The sequence below is a fragment of the Podarcis muralis genome, chromosome 4 (genome assembly GCF_964188315.1).
Source record: "Podarcis muralis chromosome 4, rPodMur119.hap1.1, whole genome shotgun sequence".
Taxonomy (NCBI): Eukaryota; Metazoa; Chordata; class Lepidosauria; order Squamata; family Lacertidae; genus Podarcis; species Podarcis muralis.
Genome location: NC_135658.1, coordinates 4,400,718 through 4,418,090, shown reverse-complemented (window position 1 = coordinate 4,418,090; position 17,373 = coordinate 4,400,718). Strand labels below are relative to the sequence as shown.

Here is a 17,373-nt window from a genome sequence, read left to right as displayed (position 1 = left end):
AGCAATGGGAGAATGAAATACTGACAGTTTGGCCCCCAATTTGGTCCAAGACCAAAGCTGGCATCCCTCATGGTCCAGGCGTGCCAGGGACTCCGTGGTGGGGGCAGTGGGGGCCGCTTTGGCCCAGATTGGCCCCTGACTCCGAGACGCTCTTTCCTCCCACAGGACCTCCAATGTTACGCCCTTTGGGAAAGTGGGGAGCAACAGAAACCAGCAGCCAACAGCATCCCTTCTCTGCTGGCCTTTGCCCGAAGGCCCCCCCATCTCAGAGCAAGTAGCTCTCCCTCATGGATTCAGTCCTTTCATCACTTCCATCTCCCCAAGAGGCTCCCAAGGCTACTCATCCTCTGCAGTTGAGAACAGACCTGACTGAAAAGAATGGCTTTCTCTTCTGGTGACACCAGAGAATTCTAGAAGACATTCACCCTTTCCATAGCATTATGGATGCACGATTCCCACAGACAAGTTTCTTGGCAAAACAAGGGCCTTCTCTGGCCATAGAGTGTCCTCCTCAGCATCCCCAATGAAGGAGCTGGTTTGCAAGAGCTGCAGCTAATGGGGGGGGGCTGTCCTCCCCCCCTCCCATCTCACCTGGCTTCTAGGTAGGAAAGCAAGACCCAGAGAGAGTTGTGGGAAACCCCAAAACCAGCTTGCTCTGTGCCGGAGCCAAAGCTGCCACTAATAGAGAAGAATGATCTGTTCGGGAGTTGATGCTGTGAGCCCCTCCGTCCTACACTCCGGTTGGGTATGTGAGTAAATAAAGCTAGATGTCATAAAGACGCCACAGTCTCCACTGACCTTCGTTCCAAGGAAACTGAATCTGGAGAAGCGCCTGGGACCCCTGGAATCTCAAACCTCAAGAGACTGGGGTAGTTTGCAAATACACACACACACACACACACACTAATTTGTGCCTGTGCTCCTAATAGATAACTACATGTGAAGAGCATGTCATGTGCTTTAGCAACAGCCCTCCTGTAAATAAGGAAATGCAACCCCCATTGCTGGTTAACTCAAGAAAGCAACAAGGGAATCTGCTCTGGTGTCCCATGAGGTCTGTGTGGCCCTTAATCACTTTTAATAACTGAATTAAAGAAATTTTAACGTAATAAAACATTCAAATTACATTTTACAATTTTAATTAACACCCCGCCCCCATGCGACTTCCCCCAACTTCCCTTCCTGGTTTAGAACACCTCTGTTTCTTTTGCTTATAACTTTGTATTCCTTATATATTAAAATGAAGGTTATAACATTTGTCTCTTCCTTCTCATTTTTACCTCATAATTGAATTTTCTGTTTGTATTTGTCCACTGTAATTGTATTACTCAAATCCTGCCAGTAAGTTCATTTCTATGCACTGTTTCTCTACATACATCTTAAAAGGTTCCCAATCTTATAAAAAGTCAGTATTGTCCAAGTCTCTCAGCTTCGCCATTTCAGCCTATTCCACCAACTTTTCTGGCCAGTGTTCTTTTGCTGGTATTTCATCGCCTTTCCATCTTTGAGCTAGTAAAATTCTGGCCGCTGTTGTCGCATACATGAATAGATTTTTCTTATCTTTTGGTAAATCCTGCCCTAAAATACCTAATAAAAACGCTTCTGGTCTTTTAAAAAAGGTTATCTTAAACATTTTTTTCATTTCATTATAGATCATCTTCCAATAGGTGGAGCCAGGTGGGCCCAGGTCCAGGTGGGAGGGGGTTGCCATGGTGACAAGGACCAGTAAAAGCCACAGACTTGCAGGCGGCCATTTTGGGTTAGCAGTGAGGCGAGTGGAGGAGAGAGCAGTTGGTGGCAGTTGACGGAGGACAAGGCGAGGCAATCAGTGGATTCTTATTGTCTCAGTTTTCGCTTATTTCATTTATTACTTGTTTTTCTCTTCTTGAAGATGTGCCACAGGCTTTCTTCATCCCGCAATGGTGAGTATTGGAGGAAACAAGAGTAGGGAGAGGATCCCTCAGACCTGCTCCCCGCTGCCAGGACTCTCACTTGTGAGGAACTGACAGCCTGACTTTTGCTGGAGCCAGAACAAGACCTCTTGCTCCAGGTGATGCAGAGCTGCCAGGAAGCTGCCCTGAGAGGCCTCCACGCCCTTCAGGTGTCCAAGCACTGGACAGCAGAGGCCGTTCTGGGGAGGGACCCCGTGGGGAGGTGGTTGGGGAAGGGGTTGTCCGTCTGCCAGAGAGAAGGACCCTCCTGGCTTACGTTCACGTATCCTCTTTGAACGGGGAATCATCTGAGGGACTTCCTGTGAAAATCTGCGTCAGGAATGCGGTTCCTACAATGGAGGAATGTGCAACATTGCTATACTATGGAACTGTAATAGGCTCCAATTTGGACTTTATGAACATATGTGGAACAGAAACTAGCAGACACTTGGTCTTTATGAATGAACTGATTTATTGGGACTTCCGTCTATATTATTGCACTTTATGTGTTGTTTATAATAATAATAATATTTTTTTATTTATACCCCGCCCTCCCCAGCCAAGGCCGGGCTCAGAGCGGCTTACAAGCGATAATAAAAACAAGAGGAATGATTACAACTTAAAAACAAAAATAAAATACAACATTAAAATAATGAAACATTAAAATATTAAAATGTAGCCTCATTGCAGGAGGAGAAGGGAAAAAAAAGAAAGAGAGGGAGGGAATCAAATTGGCTCCAAGCCAAAGGCCAGGTGAAACAACTCTGTCTTCCAGGCCCTGCGGAAAGAAATCAGATCCTGCAGGGCCCTGGTCTCATGAGGCAGAGCGTTCCACCAGGCCGGAGCCAGAATTGAAAAGGCCCTGGCTCTGGTTGAAGCCAATCTAACTTCCTTAGGGCCTGGGACCACTAGGGTGTTGTTATTTATGGACCTTGAGGCTCTCCGTGGGGCATACCAGGAGAGGCGGTCCCGTAGGTACGAGGGTCCTAGGCCGTGAAGGGCTTTAAAGGTCAAAAGCAGCACCTTAAATCTGACCCCGTACTCTGTCAGGAAAAAGCAGCAATGCAAAAGCAAGCTGCAGGTGTCTGGAATGCAAAACAGGATGTTGATGTGTGGGACTGTACTATTGGAAAAAAGGGGCAGTCTATTCAGTGTACTGAGCACCGGATGTTAGCTCAGAGTGTCATCTGACCTGTACTGGAAGTACAGGGGTGGAGTTGACTCTCTACTGTTGAGAGACTGGAGAGTGCAGACACGTTTCTCTGTACTGCTGGAATGACAGAAATAAAGAGATGTAAATAGATTTCTGTCTGTCTCTTTTCCCCTCCCTGAGGGAAGCAGGGAGGAGGGAGTGTCCCTCTCACGCTGAGTGGGATCGCCGATTTGTGACCTTGCCTGTATCCTGCCGGGAGACGCAGATGGGAAGGTCAACAAGGATCTCAAGCCGAATGCCTGGAGTGAGGCGTTACCTCTGACTGTGGCTGAGAATCCTGACACCGGGAGCCAGTGCAGCTTGAAAAGCACTGGGTAAATATGCTCCCATGGCAGAGACCCCGTGAGGAGCCTTGCTGCAGCATCCTGCACCTACTGGAGTTTCTGGGACAGCTTCAAGGGCAGCCCTGCGTAGAGCGAATTACAGTAGTCAAGCCTGGAGATGACCGTCGCATGGATCACTGTGGCCAGGTCGGGGCGGGAAAGGTAAGGGACCAACTGCTTGATGCGGCGAAGGTGGAAAAATGTCGCCTTGGCTGTTGCTGTAACTTGCGCCTCCATGGAAAGGGAGGCGTCAAGGATTACGCCCAAACTCTTAACAGAAGGCAATGGCACTAATTGGGCCCCCGCAAGAGAAGGGAGTTGGTCCCTCATCCCCATGCCATCCCGACCTAGCCATAGACCTCTGTCTTCGAAGGATTTAGTTTCAATCGGCTCCCACGGAACCATCCAGCCCCAGCTTCCAAGCATCTGGTCAGTGTGTTCGGGGCCGAGTCGATGTGGCCATCCATCAGCAGATAGAGCTGAGTGTCATCAGCATATTGGTGACAGCCCAGCCCAAAGCTCCGGATAATCTGGGCAAGGGGGCGCATAAAGATGTTAAAAAGCATCGGGGAGAGAATTGTGCCCTGCGGCACTCCACACACCAAGGAGTGGCACGACGACATTTCCCTCCCTAGTGCCACCCTCTGTCCCCGACCAGAGATAAAAGAGCACAACCAGTTACGGGCTATGCCCTGTATCCCCACGTCTGCGAGGCGGTGGTCCAGACGATCATGATCGACCATGTCAAAGGCTGCTGACAAATCTAAAAGGATCAGCAGTCCTGACCCGCCTTGATCCAGTTGTCTACGGATATCATCTGTTAGGGCAACCAGAGCCATCTCCATCCCAAAACCAGGACGGAAACTGGACTGAAATGGATCTAATGCCGATGTTTCCTCCAGAAACCTACCAAGCTGTTCAGCAACCGCTCTCTCAATTACCTTACCCAGGTATGGAAGATTTGAAACTGGGCGGTAATTGGATAGGTCTAAGGGATCTAATGAAGTTTTCTTTAAGAGTGGACACACCACTGCTTCCTTCAGTTCCCCTGGGAATGTCCCCGTGTCAAGGGACAAATTGATAATTTCAACCAGGGGGGTCCACGCAACATCTGGACACTCCCTAATCAGCCAAGATGGGCACGGATCAAGGAGGCAGGTGGTGGGCCTGCCAACTTGGAGGAATCTATCCACATCAGTAGGGAGTATCTGATCAAAATGGTCCAACACTGGACCTGAAGTCAGTCGAGGGGCCTCCAGTTCAGTCACTGTATCTAAATTGGCAGGGAGGTCATGGCGGAGCAACAGGACTTTCTCCGCAAAAAAGCTCGCGAATGCCTCACAGCTGTGGGTCGAATTTGTGCTTAAATTTGGTTGTCCTCCTAAGGATGTTATTGACCTAATTATTCTAAAAAGTTGTGCCAGGCGAGAGGTAGCAGATGCAATGGAAGCAGCAAAGTAAGATTTCTTAGCAGCTTTCATAGCCGTCTCATAGGCTTTCATAAGTGTCCTATAAGATGTTCTTGAGGCTCTGTCACGAGTCCGTCGCCATACTCGCTCTAGCCGTCTGAGATCCCGCTTCATTTTCCGGAGCTCCTCAGTAAACCAAGGGGCCTGGTTTCGACGGGGTTTCAGAGGGCGCTTATGCGCGATCTCATCAATGGCTGCCAAGAGCCGGTTATTCCAGTCCTCAACAAGGTCATCTAATGAGTCGCCAGGAGGAGCAGGGTTCCGCAAGGCTTGTCGGAATCTATCAGGATCCATCAGTTTTCGTGGACGAGCCCAAATAGGTTCGCCACCCGAGCTGGGGAGGAGCGGGAAGTCAATCTTGGCTTTCAAAGCGTAGTGATCAGACCATGGCACTTCCATAGCGGGGAGCATGATCACATCTATGGCAGCCCCAAAGATCAGATCCAGCGTGTGGCCTGCTTGATGAGTGGGGCCGAAAACAAACTGGGAGAGCCCTAGTGCTGCCATGGAAGTCACTATGTCCAGAGCCTGTGAGGAGGGAGCGGCATCGGCATGGACGTTGAAGTCTCCCAAAACCAGTAGGTTTGGGAACTCCAAGGCCCAGCCCGCCACCACCTCCAGCAGGTCTGACAGGGTGGCTGTAGGTGTGCTGGGTGGTCGGTGCACCAGCCAGACAGCCAAGCTCTCCTTGGTGCCCCACACGAGACCAACACATTCAATGCCGGAGATCGCCGGTGATGGCAGAGCTCTGAAAGAGCAATCCTCCCGGAATAACAACGCTACTCCTCCCCCCGACCCACAGTCCACAATTGGTGGAGGACAGAGAAACCTGGGGGTGGTATCTCATGTAGGGAGACTACTTCGCCTTCCCGTACCCAGGTCTCCATCACGCAAGCCAGGTCAATCCCCTGCGAGACAAAAAAGTCACGCATGGTGGCAGTTTTGTTGCCTATGGACCTGGCATTGCACAGCACCAATGACGGAGGTGTGTAATCCTTGCTCTCCCTACCCTCATCCCTTGGGATGGGGCGTAGATTGGAAGGGGTTCAAGGATCACTGCATCTCGAAACCCTTCACCGATAGAGATATCTAGCCCCACCGCCATTCCTCCCTAGCCCTTCAATTGTGGAAATCCCAGATCCCATACTAGCCTCCCCAATAGATGGGTAACATCCCTTCAATAACAAGTCATCCTTGGGCCAGGACTCCTGGGTCAAAATGGTATGGGAAAAAGGTGGAGGTCTGATAGGGTAAGTATCCCTAGAAGATAAAACCCAACCAACTGCACCCCAAGCGGGGGGGGGGGGACAGTCCCATGGTGTTTCATTAACTGTCAGTCCCCCTCTCCCTCCTGGGTTAATTGGAGGATTGTTGGTTCTATCTGTGGCTGTGGAAGTATTAATGAGGTATGTGTTATAAAATGTGGATCACTGGCCAACAAAGAGCCAGGTTCAAATTCGGAAGATCTGTCCATCCTGTCTCGCCAGGAGTACAGTAGAGAAGGCTGATCATTATGATAAGTTTTTGGAACATTAGGAAAAGGTCCAGATGTAGAGTTGGTGCTGGATATCTCCAGATTGTCAGCAACATAGAGTTCTTTAGGTGTTGTTGCCATAGAAATGTCGGAGGCGCCAAATTCCTCATCTAATTCGGTGTCGTTTGAAAAGGGAACAGGGAGTTGCACTGATGTCTTTCTATGGGATAAAGAGTTGTTGGACGTCTTTAAATATTGTGCTCTAGGCTCTATTGTCCTTATATTTTGGGTAGAAATCTCAGTCTTTATACTCATTAGCCTCTTCTTCAGGTCTTGTAATTCTGGGCTTACAGAGTTCTTTTATTCCTTCGGGCAATTAGTATTTCTAGTGTTGAGCTTGGTTTCCTTTATCCGCATTAGCTTTGACTCTATGCAAGGGACTAATTGCTCCCTGAGAAAAGCTCAACAACTCTGGGCAAAGACAATGGGTAGATGACTGGCAGGTTTTTTATTACTGGGAGTAGATTTCAGCATCTTGGAAGTTGGACGTCCCTGCTATAATGCCTAGGTAAAGGTAAAGGGACCCCTGACCATTAGGTCCAGTTGTGGACGACTCTGGGGTTGCGGCACTCATCTCGCTTTATTGGCCGAGGGACCCGGCATACAGCTTCCGGGTCATGTGGCCAGCATGACTAAGCCGCTTCTGGCAAACCAGAGCAGCGCACAGAAACGGAAGGCGAAGGGGTAGATTTAAGAGACCAAATTCCCAAGGGCATAAAACCTCTTCAGTCAGTTTAAAATCCACTTTCCCAGTTTGATGTCCTAAGACATATACCTCACTCAGCCCACATTTTACCAGCTTCCTCACATAAATCTCACAGAGGACTCTGTCAAAAGCCTTACTGAAATCGAGGTGCACTATTTCCACAGCAGTTCTCTGATCAACAAAGTTTGTAACTCCATCCAAAAAAAAGAAAAGAAGAAAAGGAGAGATTTCTCTGGCTTGACTTGTTTGTGAGAAAGCCATGCTTTCATCCTGTATGTTGTAAAATCTTCAGATGAAGGGCAAATAAATTTTAAAAATAAATGAGGAAATTGACATCTGCAAAGCAAGGTGATTTATGTCTTTATTTAATTTGGAAACCACCCAACCCAGTGGTGCCAACTTGAATAAAATATTGGTGGAGAGCCAGGTAAGGCCCGCCTTGCACTATCAATCACAGGATGCATGCACACCATTTGAATGGCAATGCCTATAATGGCAGCAACTTTTTAAAAAAGTAGTATTTTGAGCCCGTAGTTCAATTTCCCAGCAGCTCCCCTTGCCCCAGAGAACACTTCTAGCATTCCATCTCCTCTACCTGTGGCATTGTTCAGCAGTGGGGAAAGTGACCTCTTCACAACGGATTTCCATTTGGTATGGCCCTTTCCAGATTTTCCCCTGCCCCTTGTGTTTGTCTTTCATTTGTTTTCTCATATGTGTGTTGCCAGTAGAAGCCACAATTCTGTGGGTACTCTAGATGGTGCAGAAATGACCTAGAACCTCCCTAGAGGTTGAAGTGCCAATCAAACTTCAGTTTTGCGCTCTATTAATTCCAATTAGCAGTACTGGGGGTGGTTCAGATTCTGGGGCAGTGCTTTTGGCCAGCAGAGGGTGTCACAAGGCCAGCCTACTTTCCCTTTAAAGCAAACTTGGGTCTCCAGCTGGTTTTGGACTACAACTCCCATCATCCCTCGCTAGCAGAACCAATGGGGAGGGATGATGGAAACTGTAGTCCGGGAGTTGCTTGGGACCGGGACCCAAGTTTGGGAAAGCCTCCTTCAAAGCAACTTTTCCATTTTGCCCACAAAGATGGGACCTGTCCATGTTTGTATCTTCTTGTATTTTGTTTTCCTCATGACCTTTGTGCGTTTATTTTTTTTATTTTTTTAAGAGGGTTAATTAATTTTATTTATTTAGTTATTTATTTTTAGGGGGGTAAAAAGACCCCTAGGCCTTTAAGAGTTGGCACCTATTCCCTACACCCACAGGTCTCAGGATGGTTACAACATAAAAAAGAAACAAAAAACCCACCACATATTAAAAGGGCATTAGCTGTCAATCAGCCAAAAGCCTGGTTAAAAAGGTGCGTCTGCCTGGGCTTTCTCCCAGGTAGACAGTTGTTTACCAATACAAGGAACATTATTGACATTTTGGAACTTTTACAAACAAACATTAATACTAAAGCAGTGTTAATATTTGTAGATGCGGAGAAGGCCTTTGATAACATTTCATGGAGGTTTATGAAGAAAAATTTGGAAGGGATGGGAGTGGGACGGGGGGTTGAAAATGGTATAGAGGCAATTTATTCAGAGCAAAAAGCTAAACTGATAGTTAACAATGTGGTGACAGAAGAGTTTAAAATTGAGAAAGGAACACGACAAGGTTGCCCTATTTCCCCTTTGTTGTTTATCTCGGTCCTGGAAGTGCTCCTGAACAGGATTCGAGGGGACCAGTTGGTTGAAGGAATTCAGGTCGGAGCCAAACAGTACAAATTAAAAGCTTTTGCAGATGACCTAGTTTTGACATTACAGGAGCCAGAATCTAGTACGAAAAGGACATTACAACTGATTGATGAGTTTGGTCGGGTGGCAGGGTTTAAATTAAATAAGCAGAAAACCAAGGTATTGGAAAAGAATTTGACACCATCAGAATCAGAAAGGTTTCAGAAGGAAACAGGTTTAAATGTGGTTAAAAAAGTGAAATACCTAGGGGTAAACATTACAGCCAAGAATTTGAGTTTATTTAAGGATAACTATGAAAAATGTTGGTCAGAAATTAAGAGGGATTTAGAAAGTTGGTCTAGACTGAAACTTTCCTTGTTGGGCCGAATTGCTGTCATAAAGATGAATGTATTGCCAAAAATGTTGTTTTTGTTTCAGACCCTACAGATCATGGACAAAATGGAGTGTTTCAGGAGGTGGAAGAGAGACATTTCGAAATTTGTCTGGCAGGGCAAAAAGCCCAGAATTAAGTTTAAAATATTAACTGATGCTAAAGAAAGAGGGGGGTTTGCCCTGCCGGACTTAAGGCTGTATTATGAAGCAGCAGCGTTTTGCTGGCTGAAAGACTGGCTACTTCTTGAAAACACTGATGTCTTAGATTTGGAAGGTTTTAACAATGCTTTTGGATGGCATGCATATTTGTGGTACGACAAGGTTAAAAACCATAAGGCGTTCAAGAACCATATTGTTAGGAAAGCATTATTCAATGTTTGGATAAAATATAAAGACCTACTAGAGAGTAAGACCCTAAGGTGGCTGTCCCCAATGGAAGCCAAGGCCCTGAAAAAACTCAATATGGAGGCCAAGTGGCCGAAATATTGGGAAATACTAGAAAAAGATGGAGATCGTTGGAAGCTGCAGAGTTTGGAAAAACTAAAGGATAAAGTGAGAGATTGGTTACACTACGCTCAGATCAAAGAGGTTTTTAATTTGGATAAAAAGATAGGATTCCAGGTGGAAAAGTCAAAGTTAGAAACAGAACTGTTAGAACCCAAAACTAAGGTTCTTTGAAAAATGTACAACTTGCTGCTGAAATGGAATACACAAGATGAAACGGTCAAATCAGCTATGATAAAGTGGGCACAGGACATCGGGTATAACATCATGTTTGTTGACTGGGAAAGGTTATGGACCACCGGTGTGAAGTTTAAGGCATGTAATGCCTTAAAAGAAAATATTATAAAAAATGATATACAGGTGGTACATGACCCCAGTCAAGCTTGCAAAAATATACCATTTGTCCGATAACAAATGCTGGAAATGTAAAGAAACTGAAGGAACGTTTTTTCACCTCTGGTGGACATGCCCTAAGGTTAAGGCTTTCTGGGAAATGATATATAATGAGCTGAAAAAGGTATTTAAGTATACCTTCCCTAAGAAACCAGAAGCCTTGGTTCTGGGCATTGTTGGCCAGAAGGTGTTAAAGAAAGATTGTACATTCTTTATGTATGCAACAACAGCAGCAAGAATACTCATAGCTAAACACTGGAAAACTCAAGACTTGCCCACGCTGGAAGAATGGCAGATGCAACTGATAGACTATAGGGAACTAGCAGAAATGACTGGCAGAATCCGCGACATGGGAGAAGAAGCAGTGGAAGAGGATTGGAAGAAATTTAAGGACTACCTACAAAAACATTGTAAACTGTATGAATGTTAAGATGATGCAAGAGTAAGAACAAATGTGGCACCAGTAAGTTAGCTGATAAGAATTTGAAAATAGATGAATTTTGAGAAAAGAGCTAATATTTTGGGTAATATTATGTCTATCTAAGTATCTAAGATTCTGGAAAGTAAACTTAAATTTGGAGACATAATATGGGAAAATCACAAATAAGAAATTGAAACAAGGTTATAATTTGCTGTCTAGAATTTATGAATTTGGGAAGCAGGAGCGAAAGACGTGAGGAAGTCCAAAAGTAAGAAAGTAAGAGTTTGACCTTGATGTTATAATACTTTTTCTTTTCTTTTCTGTATGTTTTTCTTTGTTTTTTCTTTTTTGTCTGTTTATTATATGTTTAAAAAATTCTGAATAAAATTTTTATAAAAAATAAAATAAAAAGGTGCGTCTGCCTGGTTCCTAAAGCTGTATAATGGTTTTTCCGGCCATTGTATGGATTCTTTGATGGGAAGTGAGATTGGCCCTCTGACTGAAGCTCTTTACACATTCCACACACTGATAGGGTTTCTCCCCTGTATGAATTCTGTGATGGGAAGTAAGTTTGGAACTGTGACTGAAGCTCTTTCCACATTCCACACACTGATAGGGTTTCTCCCCTGTATGAATTCTTTGATGGGAAGTGAGATTGGCCCTCTGACTGAAGCTCTTTCCACATTCCACACACTGATAGGGTTTCTCCCCTGTATGAATTCTTTGATGGGAAGTGAGATTGGCCCTCTGACTGAAGCTCTTTCCACATTCCACACACTGATAGGGTTTCTCCCCTGTATGAATTCTGTGATGGGAAGTAAGTTTGGAACTGTGACTGAAGCTCTTTCCACATTCCACACACTGATAGGGTTTCTCCCCTGTATGAATTCTTTGATGGGAAGTGAGATTGGCCCTCTGACTGAAGCTCTTTCCACATTCCACACACTGATAGGGTTTCTCCCCTGTATGAATTCTCTGATGCTTAGTGAGATCGGAGCTCTTCCTGAAGCTCTTTCCACATTCCACACACTGATACGGGTTCTCCCCTGTATGAATTCTTTGATGGGAAGTGAGTTTGGAGCTATTCCTAAAGCTCTTTCCACATTCCACACACTGATAGGGTTTCTCCCCTGTATGAATTCTTTGATGGGAAGTGAGAGAGGAGCTATCAGTGAAGGTTTTCCCACATTCCACACACTGATAAGGTTTCTCCCCTGTATGAATTCTATGATGGAAAGTGAGACTGAGGCTGTGAGTGAAGCTCTTTCCACATTCCACACACTGATAGGGTTTCTCCCCTGTATGAATTCTTTGATGGGAAGTGAGAGAGGAGCTATTTCTGAAGCTCTTTCCACATTCCACGCACTGATAGGGTTTCTCCCCTGTATGAATTCTTTGATGGGAAGTGAGATTGGAGCTCTGACTGAAGCTCTTTCCACATTCCATGCACTGATAGGGTTTCTCCCCTGTATGAATTCTTTGATGGAAAGTGAGACTGTGGCTGCGAGTGAAGCTCTTTCCACATTCCACACACTGATAGGGTTTCTCCCCTGTATGAATTCTTTGATGGAGAGTGAAACTGTGGCTGTGAGTGAAGCTCTTTCCACATTCCACACACTGATAGGGCTTCTCCCCTGTATGAATTCTTTGATGGGAAGTAAGTTTGGCCCTGAGACTGAAGCTCTTTCCACATTCCACACACTTATAGGGTTTCTCTCCTGTATGAATTCTGTGATGGGAAGTGAGATGGGCACTCTGACTGAAGCTCTTTCCGCATTCCACACACTGATAGGGTTTCTCCCCTGTATGAATTCTTTGATGGGAAGTGAGAGAGGAGCTTTGCATGAAGCTCTTTCCACATTCCACGCACTGATAGGGTTTCTCCCCTGTATGAATTGTTTGATGGGAAGTGAGATTGTGGCTGTGACTGAAGCTCTTTCCACATTCCACACACTGATAGGGTTTCTCCCCTGTATGAATTCTTTGATGGAGAGTGAAACTGTGGCTGTGAGTGAAGCTCTTTCCACATTCCACACACTGATAGGGCTTCTCCCCTGTATGAATTCTTTGATGGGAAGTAAGTTTGGCCCTGAGACTGAAGCTCTTTCCACATTCCACACACTTATAGGGTTTCTCTCCTGTATGAATTCTGTGATGGGAAGTGAGATGGGCACTCTGACTGAAGCTCTTTCCGCATTCCACACACTGATAGGGTTTCTCCCCTGTATGAATTCTTTGATGGGAAGTGAGAGAGGAGCTATGCTTGAAGCTCTTTCCACATTCCACGCACTGATAGGGTTTCTCCCCTGTATGAATTGTTTGATGGGAAGTGAGATTGTGGCTGTGACTGAAGCTCTTTCCACATTCCACACACTGATAGGGTTTCTCCCCTGTATGAATTCTATGATGGAAAGTGAGACTGAGGCTGTGAGTGAAGCTCTTTCCACATTCCACACACTGATAGGGTTTCTCCCCTGTATGAATTCTTTGATGGGAAGTGAGATTGGCCCTCTGACTGAAGCTCTTTCCACATTCCACGCACTGATAGGGTTTCTCCCCTGTATGAATTCTTTGATGGGAAGTGAGATTGGAGCTGTGACTGAAGCTCTTTCCACATTCCATGCACTGATAGGGTTTCTCCCCTGTATGAATTCTTTGATGGGAAGTGAGACTGTGGCTGCGACTAAAACTCTTTCCACATTCAAAGCACTGAAAAGATTTCTCCCCTGTATGAATTCTTTGATTGGAAGTCGAATAGGAGCTCTGACTGAAAGTTTCCCCACACTCAAAATTTTTACATGGCTTCTCCTCTCTGGGGATTTTGTCGTGGTCACCTTTGTTCTCGATTTCCAATTCATCACCATCTGCAATGGAAACAAAAAGGGATTAGAGCCTCAGGAACAAATGGAAAAGATCTGAAGGGAGTTGGGTGTGTGTTCATTACCTGTGTTGTTTGTTTATTCTGAGATTCTGATGAGTTGTTGAATGTTGCTTTGTTATACAGTCGTGGTCAAAATTGTGGACGACCTCCGGAAAAAAGTGTATTTCAGAGGTTTGATGGCTCAAAACACCACTTCTTTTGGAGTAATATCATAAAATTATATATCAATGGAAAGATAATTTAATCAAGAATGTAATCCAACAAAGTTTGTTCAATTACCTGTATTTTATCAAACGTTATAGCCAAAAAAGGAAGCACAACTTGCTTAGGTTGACTTTTTTCAGTGTGTTATGTGATTGCTATCAAGTTGGTTGGTTTTTTGTGTTCTTTCATTTAGTGAGGTTGTAAAACATAATAAAATTATAGAAATGGCACAAAGAGTTGACTGGTCACCCGGAAAGCGATGTAAGATTCTAATATTAAGTGAACAAGGCTACAGTTCTGAAGAAATTAGATGAAAGATTGGGGAAAACAAAACCAAAGCTGGCCTTTCTATATTTTTGAAGGGGTTTAAGGAGACTCAGTCACTACAAAATCTGACTGGTAAAGGCAGGAAAAGGTGCACAAAGGCAAGTGACAATCGAAGAATGGAGAGACTGTCCCCACATGACAGAAGAAAATCATCTGGGTGTATACAAGATGACATGGCGCAATGTAATGTGAAGTTGAGTGCAAGGACTGGTCTAAATGTTAGAATTAAAAGGAAAAAGCCATTGTTATCTCTCAAGCAAAGTTGATTGATTAAACCCATGTGAACTGGACAGTGGAACAATGGGACAGTGTTATTTGGAGCGATGAGACCCAAATCTCCTTGCTTGGTAGTGATGGCATGAAATACATGAGTTTCTTTAATTGGAGAAGAGGAGAAGAATCGGAGAAGATTTACATCCTACTTCCATTACACCGACTGTGAAACACCCAGACAGTTTGATGATCTGGGGTTGTATGGCAGCAAAAGGTGTGGGCAGAATTTGCGTCATTAATGGGAATATTGAGCCCAAACTGAAGCGTTCCACAAGTGATCTTTTCCCAGATACTGAAGCATTTCTATATATATTTATACAAATCTTTCTTTCTTTCCTTCCCTCCTTCCCTCCTTCCCTCCCTCCTTCCTTCCTTCCTTCCTTCCTTTCCTATTTCAACAGGATTCAGTTCCATGAATGTTCCATGCTGTGTGCAAAAGGTGTGTCAGGGAACTGACATCTGAGCTAGAGGCGGAGGGAAGGCTCTCAAATGATGCTGGAGAAGGGCCCAGCAGGGAGAGAAGCATATGTACGGGAATATGTACGGGGGTGCGACCGATGCCAAAGGGCAAAGGGGGAGCGGGCTGCCCCCGCAGGATTACTGGAACCCTTACCCACGCCGGGGAAACCTTGGGAGGTGGTATCCATTGATTTTATGACCGATTTGCCCAAGTCCCGAGGGAAGACAGCGGTCATTATAGTGGTCGATCTACTAACAAAAATATGCCATTTTATAGCTTGCTCACATGCAGTCACGGCAGAGGAAACAGCCAGGTTGTTTGTAGATCACATCTTCAGGTTGCATGGGGCTCCTTCGAGGGTTATCTCCGACCGCGGGAAACAATTTACTTCCCGTTTCTGGAGGAAGTTCATGAGTGGGCTTCTCAACGGCGAGACACCCGGAAACCAATGGACAAGCAGAAAGAGCGAACAGTATACTCCAGCAATACCTACGCTGCTACGTCAGCGAGAGGCAGAACGATTGGGTAGAGAAACTAGCGCTGGCTGAATTTACGTACAATAACGCTGAACATGTGTCCACGGGAATGAGCCCATTCATGGCCAATTATGGGTGTCACCCCAGGGCCTTCCCTGGGAGTGGGGAGGAAGGTTGGAGTGTACCGGCGGCAGAGCAGTTTGTGGAAGAAATGGAAGCCCTGCACCAGCAACTTAAGATGAACTTGGAGCGGGCCAAGGAAATTTACAAGAGGCAGGCAGACAAGCACCGTACGGAAGGGGAGACCATATGGGTGGGAGATCGGGTGTGGTTGTCAACCCAAGGGTTACCTTTTAAGGGGGGGTGCAAGAAGTTGCAGCCCAGGTGGCTGGGACCGTTTGAGGTAACACAGCAGGTGAACCCCGTAGCATTCAAGCTCAAATTGCCTGACAGCATGAAGATACACCCGGTGTTCCATAGGTCCCTACTCTCACCGTACAGGGAAGGACGGGGATTCCCGGGGCGAGAGGGAGAAGTCACCACACACCCGCAGGTAGAAGAGAGGGAGCACCACAACTTGGCCATGGAAATACTTGATTCAAGGTGGCGAGGATGCCAGGTGGAGTACTTGGTGGCTTGGGAGGGAGAACCCGGGTCGGAAAACACGTGGGTTCCCGCGGAGGCAATCACTGACGGGTATCCGGTGGAGGAATTCCACCGCCTGTTCCCGGACAAACCCAAACCACTAGCGAGATTCTGGGAGGAGCAATTTGGAACCAGACGATGAAGAGGATTTTGTGGGGGTTTCTGCCTCCGAAGGGGAGGGAGAAGAGGCTTCGGAGGAAGAAGAATCAGACTGGGAGGCCCACCCCATGGGAAGGGATCAGAGTGGGTGGGAAGCGGGTTTTGAATCCTCAGAGGATGACGACAGCTCCTTCTGGGGGTTCGCCGCATCGTCGGCCAAAGAAAGGGACGAAGTTGGGTCAACAGGTTGGGCCGGGGTGGAGGGGGTCCTGGGGGGGGAGGTGGATGTCAGGGAACTGACATCGGAGCTAGAGGCGGAGGGAAGGCTCTCAAATGATGCTGGAGAAGGGCCCAGCAGGGAGAGAAGCAGCTCAGCAGATGGGGAAGCAAATCAACGCAACACCAGGAATAAAAGGGGGCAGATGGGGGAATCGGAGAGAGGGCTCCAGGACTCTTCACCGGACACCAGCGGGGAGAGCACGGGTCCTCCGCTACCCACGCCCCCCCCTGCGCAGAAGACTTCCGCGCAGGGAGAGTAGGAGGAGACTTGGCGTCAAACAACTTTTATGTTGCAAAAGGTTTAAGAAACACCCACTGACGGGTTCTGCTACCGACTGAGGCAGCCACGAAGTGGAGGGCTGTCCAGACAGAAAGGTTTAACAAGGCAACACAGCCAGGAGTGGCGGTAACTTACGCACGAGCAACCCCACACTCATTACAAGGTGCTTTAAAGATAATCCTATTGCACTGCTGGAATGGCTTAGGAATAGCCCAAACATTAACCCAATCAGAAATCTATGGCGCCAACTGTGGTGTTTGTACTGAACCCCCAGTCATCTCACGGACTATTGACCTGTACTCCACTAATCCGCTGCCACCAACCAGTTGGCCAGTTAAAGCAAAATGGAATCCAACATGGGAATTTCCAGAAGGAATTTCCTTCTATTACAAAGACAAGAGGTTCAAACTAAGTAGCCTTCAGGATCTGGAAAAAATTCTCCAGAAGATATGATAAACAGTTGGGAAAAGTGGAGAAGGTAAGACCAGGACGGGACCAGTCTGAAGAGGAGAAAGGGAGAGGGGAAGAAGAAGAGGAAGAAGAGGATAATAATAACAAGGACCCCCAAGTTTGATAGTAGACTTAAACAAAACAGAAAAAGGCTCTGAAAATGCTTTCATAGAATGTGAATGGACTTAAAAATAAAAATAAAGGGGAAGTGATACACAAGCCGGCTTTCTCCCAGGTAGACATTTGTCTGATAATACAAGGAATATAATTAACATTTTGGAGAAGTTACAAGAAGACATCAATACTAAAGCAGTTTTGATTTTTGTGGACGCCGAGAAAGCCTTTGACAACATTTCTTGGAGTTTTTTGAAGAAAAATCTTCAGGGGATGGGGG

The 17,373-nt window shown here is 46.1% G+C and overlaps 4 protein-coding genes across 4 annotated transcripts in view; 1 reads left to right on the top strand and 3 right to left on the bottom strand.

Moving 5' to 3' along the window:
• LOC144327627 (uncharacterized) overlaps nt 1-17,373 on the top strand; it is a 365,071-nt gene that overhangs the window by 186,365 nt on the left and 161,333 nt on the right. The window lies entirely within an intron of this gene.
• The window catches only part of LOC144327635 (uncharacterized), a 100,002-nt gene that overhangs the window by 15,854 nt on the left and 66,775 nt on the right, over nt 1-17,373 (bottom strand). Inside the window, exon 6 of the mRNA XM_077928043.1 lies at nt 11,062-13,469. Coding sequence (XP_077784169.1) covers nt 11,062-13,469 — 2,408 coding nt within the window. The remainder of the gene's footprint in view (nt 1-11,061; nt 13,470-17,373) is intronic.
• The window catches only part of LOC144327628 (uncharacterized), a 119,973-nt gene that overhangs the window by 54,710 nt on the left and 47,890 nt on the right, over nt 1-17,373 (bottom strand). The gene's annotated exons all lie outside the window — the stretch shown is intronic.
• On the bottom strand, nt 2,386-7,261 carry LOC144327417 (uncharacterized). Its single transcript, XM_077926756.1, has 2 exons — nt 7,251-7,261; nt 2,386-5,765 (listed from the first exon to the last, which is right to left on the bottom strand). Exons 1-2 carry the CDS (start codon nt 7,259-7,261, stop codon nt 3,815-3,817), a joined length of 1,962 nt encoding a protein of 653 aa, XP_077782882.1. The 3' UTR covers nt 2,386-3,814.